The sequence below is a fragment of the Cucumis sativus genome, chromosome 2 (genome assembly GCF_000004075.3).
Source record: "Cucumis sativus cultivar 9930 chromosome 2, Cucumber_9930_V3, whole genome shotgun sequence".
NCBI lineage: Eukaryota > Viridiplantae > Streptophyta > Magnoliopsida > Cucurbitales > Cucurbitaceae > Cucumis > Cucumis sativus.
This window is the reverse complement of record NC_026656.2, coordinates 9,533,456-9,540,924: the sequence shown is the minus strand read 5'-3', so window position 1 is coordinate 9,540,924 and position 7,469 is coordinate 9,533,456. Positions and strand designations below refer to the sequence as shown.

Here is a 7,469-nt window from a genome sequence, read left to right as displayed (position 1 = left end):
TACCACACTCAAAAAAGTTTGATATATAAAACAATTTTTCAAACTTTCCCAACTTTTTTTTCCATCAAAAACTTTGTTTTGTTATCCATAGATATTTTAGAAAGCCCAAAAAGATTCTTTTGCACTTTCAGTACTCTAAATAATTTGGATTTTAAAAACCATTTAAGCTTATATATTTATATATATGGGTAAAAGATGAACGAAAATTTTTCGTCTTTAAGTATAATATGAGTAAAAAAATCGAACTATATAGAAGTTTAAATTATTAACATATCCATATATATATCAATGGAGAGTTATTGTAGTCTTTGCATGATTTGACATCATACTACTATTTAAGTCACTCTTTGATGCTAGTTAATTGATTCAAAAAGTATAAAATGTATAGATCTTTTATCCGTATGTTATAAAAGGAAAAAAAAATGCTCTCGTAAGACTAAATGATACCAATGATGCTACATGAGTTTTTGTATTTACGGTCTTTAGATAAGTTGCACTAAAACTTTGATTAATTAACCTAACTTAAACAAATAAATATGTTGAGGTATGTTAAAATAAATTGAGGGGTATATAGGTATATTTCAATACATATGCAAACGTAATATAACAAACAATATGTGAGATAGAAAGATAATAGAAAACCACTGAAGAATCAACACACTGAAATCGATAACCTTATTTTTCAGTGTAATCACACCTACTTCTAGAGGCAGTGCGTTGATGAAAAAAGAATCACTAATAGAGCTAAACGATTACCATGAAATACTGGAGACTCTTCTTCTCTCTTCATAGCACCTTCACATTGAAGCTCCCCCTAAACTTGACACTCCTCGTAAAGCTTCACTATTCTTTTCATCATCTCTCATGTTTGATAAATTGATGATTAAACAAGTTTACCTGGGCTCTTCCTAAGTGTTGGTACTTTTCTTCACTAACTTCTATATCATACAATAGAGTAATCGTAAATAACGTAACCATTCATTCATTTTTGCACTAAGTAACCCTAAGGAAGAAAACTCTCAAACAATTGAAATAAAAAGTTAGGTAAACCCTTGCAACTAAGAGCGCACATGCACCTCTTTCTTTTTTTTTTTTTTCTCTCTTATTATAATAGCAATGTATCTTTAAAAAGCATTAACCCTAAAAAATGCATACAAACCGAATACATAAGGGAAAGAAAAAGAAATTTAAAAAGAAAAAAAAGCCATAAAAAATAGAAAGCTTTTACAAGAAATCTGCAAAACCCAAAGGAACAAGTATTCATCATATCCTAAAATATAGTTCCTACAACAAGTCTTCATCGAAGGTAATGACGTGATAAGAAAAACTCAACGAAATGTATAAAGAATCCTAGATGAACGTATCCATATACAACCCAAACATCATAACCAAGTTAAATAAAAGTTGTGGATCGAAAAACGAAAGGTTAATTATACAAGATTAAAACGGATGACGATGTATGTTTGAGAAACCTAAGTGTAAATTTGTCATTTTTGACTTAAGTGATAAAGATTCAAAATGAAAATGAATATGATACACAAAATGAGAACACAAACATATAATTTAACACAATACTTTTCCGTCGTTTTGGATCTGTCCATCCAGTTGTCGTCTTCAATCACTCAAGCATTTATCAACACTTGTTGAAAGCCAAATAGAAACTCACATGAAAAAAGGCAAAGTAATGAAGGACACTTAACCTTATTTGCCCACCACAACATACCAAAATGAAAAAAAATTGAGGTAAAATAATACAAGAACAAAGGAAAAGAAAAATAAAGGTCGAATTGTCCCATGTTTTTGTACAATATGATGTCAGAAATTCCCATCATGTCCCCCTCCCCCCCATTCCCAAAATGTACAAAAAGGAAAAGGGAATATATATTAATATTATCTCACCATTATTGGTGGTTTTTGTGTTATCTTTTTCTTTTTCCCCATTCATCTCCAAGTGAAAGTCCCACAACACACACACTTCTTTCATTCTCATCTGTTTATAATGTCTATTCTTTTCCAAAATGCCTTTGCTTTTTCTTGTCTAAACATCCCTTTCTTTTGTTTCACACATTCGATGTGGAGCAACCCATTGTTTCAAGTCAAACACCTACTTCATACCACAAAAGTACTTTCAAATATATATACCGATATTATTAGGGCTTATGCAACTTTTTTTTTATTTATATCCAACAGCTATTGTACTGACGTAGTTTATATCAAATGTTTTCCATTTAGCTTAGACAATAATGTTGCAAACAACGAGGTCTAATTATTGACGATAGAATTACTAACTACATATATGCTTTATGACATACTATATTAGGTTTGAACAATGAAAATATGTTTATCTCTTTTTCATCCAAAATACTAAAAGAAGATAGGATTAAATAAAAAGTTAGCCAAATAAACGGTTCTCAAAACAACTTCATTTAAATTATATGTGTTTTACAATCAATTTTTAAAACAAAACGATAAAAAAAATAAAACAAACTCAAAAGACTTTTCTATAACCCATGTTAGAGAACTATCAAGTACTTTTCCATTACATTTATCGAATTATTTCAAATATTTTTCTATCATTTCAATTGCACATAACAAGTAAAAAGCAAGAAGAACACAAATTTGTAACCAAATGAATTAGATTGATAGAACAATCTAATCAATTTGAACTATGGTGTAGTTGACATAAATTGAATATATTGTTAGAACATGATAATTAAATACTACCTAATTATATATTTTTACAATATTTATAAACAAAAAGAATAAAAAAGTGTATCGTGAGTCATGACTTACTTTAGTACTATTTATAGTATAAAAGCACATTGATTTTAACACACACCACCTTTTTTGTGGTTCATTCCACACAACTTCCTCCACCTTTGATATCTAATTTTACAACCTATGAAATTACTATATTTTATCAAACATTTGACCTCTGACATCTAATCTTTTTTCTTTTCTTTATTATTTTTAAAAATATTCTTTTCATTGACATCAAATATCACAACTTTTGCATATTTTTCAAAAATATATTTGAAATAAAAGTTGATGGGTTGTCAACAGAACACACAAAATTAATTTTGTTTCAAATGTAGTTTTATTTTATTTGCTTAAAAAATGCTAAAATTTCATTTTGTTGTAAAAGCTTATACCTCCCTAACCTATTTATAAGCATTACTTTTTTTTGTATCTAAAAATTTTACAAAGTTAAGTCACCTTTAGAAATGTAATCATTTTTGTTTTTGTTTTTCTCCTTACTACTCTTTTATCATATTATAATGTTTATTTTGTTGTAGAAAAAAATATAAATATTTTAATAGTTGTATTGGTGATAGATAGATGATGTTCTCAACTTGTACAAAATTAGAGAAACCGAGTATTATTGCTAGTTTTTTGGACTATATGGAATTATTAGAATAGTGTCTCATTCGGTAAACAAACTCCAAACTATATCTTGAAAACCAAATAGATTATAAACTTACTTTGAAGCATTTAAGATTTCCTTATGTAAAAGGTTTCACCCATGCAATGTTTATTTTCTTATATAAATCTATACTATCTAAGAAGGTTATGGGGGAGACTTTTACTTTTTCCTTTTTTTCCTTTTTACTTTTTCACACTAAATTTAATTCATTGGAAATGATAAGAAATTTTAAATAAAAATATCTCATTTTATCTAATGATTTTGATTTAATCATATATTTTCTCTTTTCTTTAATATAGGAAATCATTTTATTATTTTAATTATAAAGATTAATCAAAGATGTTCTCTTTTATTTAATTATTATAGAGACATATGAGATAATTTTGTTTTAATTCTAAAGATTAAATCCTCTATTTGATTTCAAATAGATATTTTAATCCTCTCTTTGATTTCAAATAGATATTTTATTATTTTTTAATATTTTTTTACGTATTAAAATTTCTTTTTCTTAAATTTTTCTTATCTCAAGTAAAACCGATTAGTATTTGAAATCAAAGTTCTAAAAAAAATAGTATAAAAGATTTTTTAATTATTTTATATTTGTTTAATTTATATAGATTTTATTAAATTTTTTATAAAAATCTTTTGCAATATTATTAAACTTTAATGTTGATATCCATGACGAAAGATTATTAAACTTTAACATCGATATCCATGATAAAAATTTTAAAAATATTATTTGCTTGTAATGTTTTATCCATCTTTTATACAATACAACCAAATTATTCATTCATGGTGTGTAAAAATGTGGAAGTATTGACTTATTAACATAAATTTAGTTGTAGGATCAAACCTTCTCCTTCTAACAAAAATGATATCAAAAGAATTGTCAATTAAACATGTGAAGTAGTATCAAACATATTAGGCACAAATTGTAAGTAACACAAATTGTAAGTAACACAAGTTTTGAAAAGCTATGAAAAAATTTAGAAGAAAACACCAACATTAATAGCCTAAACTAATCCTTAAAAAAAATAAGAAATAAAAAAAAGATATTGTATTTAATAGTCAGGAAAATATCATAAAATTCTGGTAAAAAAAGAATATTAATTTATTGAAGGAATGTAGGTGGACCAAAATGTAACATATATTTTATAAGTGAATAAAGAGAGATTTTGCTTCCAATTTGTTTGTATACGTCAAATATATGTTTGCTCAATTTTATTCCTTAATTAGATATTACATAAGTTATATCTACATTAATTACATCTTTAAAAACCACTAATTATCACAAACCTAACCACCACCATAGAAAATAAATAAAATCAAAATAATCTACAAAGCCATTAATTTACACAAAAAACAACCACATAAAGCCCCAAAATAATTTTTAATTACGAGCTTGCCCATTCAACTCTTCTTCACTAACAAATGTGCCGTGAAATCCGTACGGAACCCTCACTGGCAACCTCACTGCCGCCACTTCCTCCATCTCCGCCGCCTTCACCACCACCACTTCCGACCTCTCCCGCTTCTCATCCCTCACAAACCCTACAATATACCCTCCGTCCTCCTTCTCATTATCTCCCCCCCAATTCCCATTTTCCGGCACGTAAAACGGCTCCCCGCCATATCGGCCCTCACCGTATAGAAACTTCTTCACCTTCCCAGTTTCCAAATCCACCTTCGCAATGCCGGAACATTTGGGCCAAGGGTCCGCTATGGCCATATAAACGAACCGAGTTTTCCGCCCAACCAACCCTCGGTTCATTTGACCCGCTTCCAAATTCATCCCTGAACCGAACACCCGCCGGGTCACTTTCCGGCTCTTCACATCCATCCGGATTTCCGTCAGCTCGATTCTTAATGGTTGGTCCCGGTCGTTGAAAATGGAATCAGGCGGGTTCATACACGACCCGACCACAACGATACTTTTCTCGTCATTACCACCTGTTTCCTCCCATGCATTCCACAAGTGGAAGCAAAAGCAATTCGGCACCTCAATCCAAACAATTCCTTTCTCGTCAACTCCGGATTTCGGTAATATACCGAACCGAGAAGTTTTCTTCGGGTCGAACACCACGGGTGATCCACCCCGAACCATTTCTAATAGCTTGAAAACCACTTGGTGGTCCGGTATCACGACGTGGTTTTCCGTTATTGCGAAATCGTGTATCATCGTGGGTTCACGAAGGGTGATGTCCACGTCACGAGATTTCTTCCCGAACCGGTCGAACCTTAAGTATTTCAAATAAGGTTTTTTAATCATGTTGTAACTCAACCCGTGAAGATCTCCCGAAATAGGGTCCACTTTAGGATGAGCAATCATGGGACAGTTAATCTGTCCGTTGAAGTTGAACCGTCCGATCGTTTCAAGATCTCCGTCGTCCTTGATTTGTACGTGATACGGAAGATCATCTTCAGATAAAGCTAACAATCGACCATTGAAATAAACCAGACCGGCGTTGGCAACACCTGTCCCTTTCGAGCCGTCGATTAACCCGATCCCGGCTCGAGCCAAAAAGATTGCAAGGCGAGCCAGTCCTTGGTGACCATGAAGCTCGCCGATCGGCTTAGGGAAAACAAGTCGGCCTAAAGCGGCTTCCTGCTGGAGCCGGTTTGTACGAGTGAACCGACAGCTGTAGCTAGCTTTGTTACCACTGTGAAATGTAACGGCGTGGATCATTCCGTCACCGTCAAACAAGTGGTGCCCACCAGTGGGTGCATGCATGGGATTAGCGCCGTTTCGTAAATAAATGCCACGTAAGCATGCAGGTAAATTTCCGATGATTTCAAGGTCGTGGCGGACTGAGCATTCGGGAACCGGAGAGAAATTACCCGAAATTTGAACCGCCGGGTCAATCGTTTTCGGCAATTTATCAACGAACAGTGAGGACTCGACGGCGTCCAGTAGCGATGCCGCAAATTTCTGTAATGGGTTAAGCCGACGCTGGGGCGGCGACACCTTTTTTGGGAGGGACAGTGGTGGGCGTGGCGGAGTGATTACTTTGAGCTTCCTAATTGGAGGGGTTTCGATGGTGGAGGAGCTCCGGCAAAGTGTCAGCGGCGGGGGTGGCGATTGTAAACTGATTTGCATGACTATAATTGTAAAATTGTATGAAGAAGAAGAGGGAAAAAGGTGAGTTGAAAGATATGGAATTTGGAATTTATATAAGAAATGAAAATGGAGTTTTAGGATGGGGGGGGGATATTTGAAGGAGGCACGTGGAGGAATTGACACGTGGGAGATGAAGATGGGGATCATAATTGGGGCACATAAAGCAATAATCCATATTTTTACCACTACTTGCCACTCCTCCCATTTTGAGTTGTATCCACACTATTAATTTCTCTTTAATATTTTTAGGTTTTATGTATTTAATATCGACTTACCTATACAAAATATTTCCATTGCATCCTATAAATATCTATAAATACATAAATATTCAAAAATCACTAATATAATAATAGAAAATTATTTTTTAAAAAATATTATTTCAATTTTTATTATTTTTTCAAGAATTTAGGTCGAAACCATCATCCACGCTCATATTTTAAACTTGAGTTCTACCACCATTATCTTTTTTCATTCCACTTTAATAATACACAACAAAAACAAGTATATTCTAAAATATTTCATGAGATAAATTGTGATCAAAGAGTTGAAAGATAAAATGAAAGTCTTTTTACTACTTTTTTTTTCATATTCTAAAATTATCTTCACCAGTATTTGCCATCTTCACTTTAATTGTATTAGTGAACTTTGTGATAATTTTTTATGGCACAAGAAATTTAAAGGTTATATACAAAAGTGGCATATATATTTTGAGGTTGAAAAATTAGTAGAATAACTTCGGTCGAAAATATATAATTTGGACATGTGTATAATGGGATTAGAAATTGAATAGAAACTCCATTAGTAATCCCTAGAAAATGAATCCCATTAACTTATCACAAACATAGTTACCACATTAGAACTCCATGTCTAAGAATAAAATTGCCAACGTGTGATCAAATATAATGTGACAAAGTTTGTCTTCTTCTT

The 7,469-nt window shown here is 31.9% G+C and overlaps 1 protein-coding gene across 1 annotated transcript; it reads right to left on the bottom strand.

Moving 5' to 3' along the window:
* Positions 1 to 4,617: 4,617 nt before the first annotated feature.
* Positions 4,618 to 6,585, bottom strand: LOC101221572 (9-cis-epoxycarotenoid dioxygenase NCED6, chloroplastic). Its single transcript, XM_004150297.3, has one exon. The coding sequence runs from the start codon at positions 6,519 to 6,521 to the stop codon at positions 4,815 to 4,817; it is 1,707 nt and encodes a 568-aa protein (XP_004150345.1). The 5' UTR covers positions 6,522 to 6,585; the 3' UTR covers positions 4,618 to 4,814.
* Positions 6,586 to 7,469: the final 884 nt, after the last annotated feature.

Bases quoted from the DNA above. Each gene is read 5' to 3' on its own strand.
- LOC101221572 (XM_004150297.3), bottom strand. From the start codon at position 6,521: ATGCAAATCAGTTTACAATCGCCACCCCCGCCGCTGACACTTTGCCGG.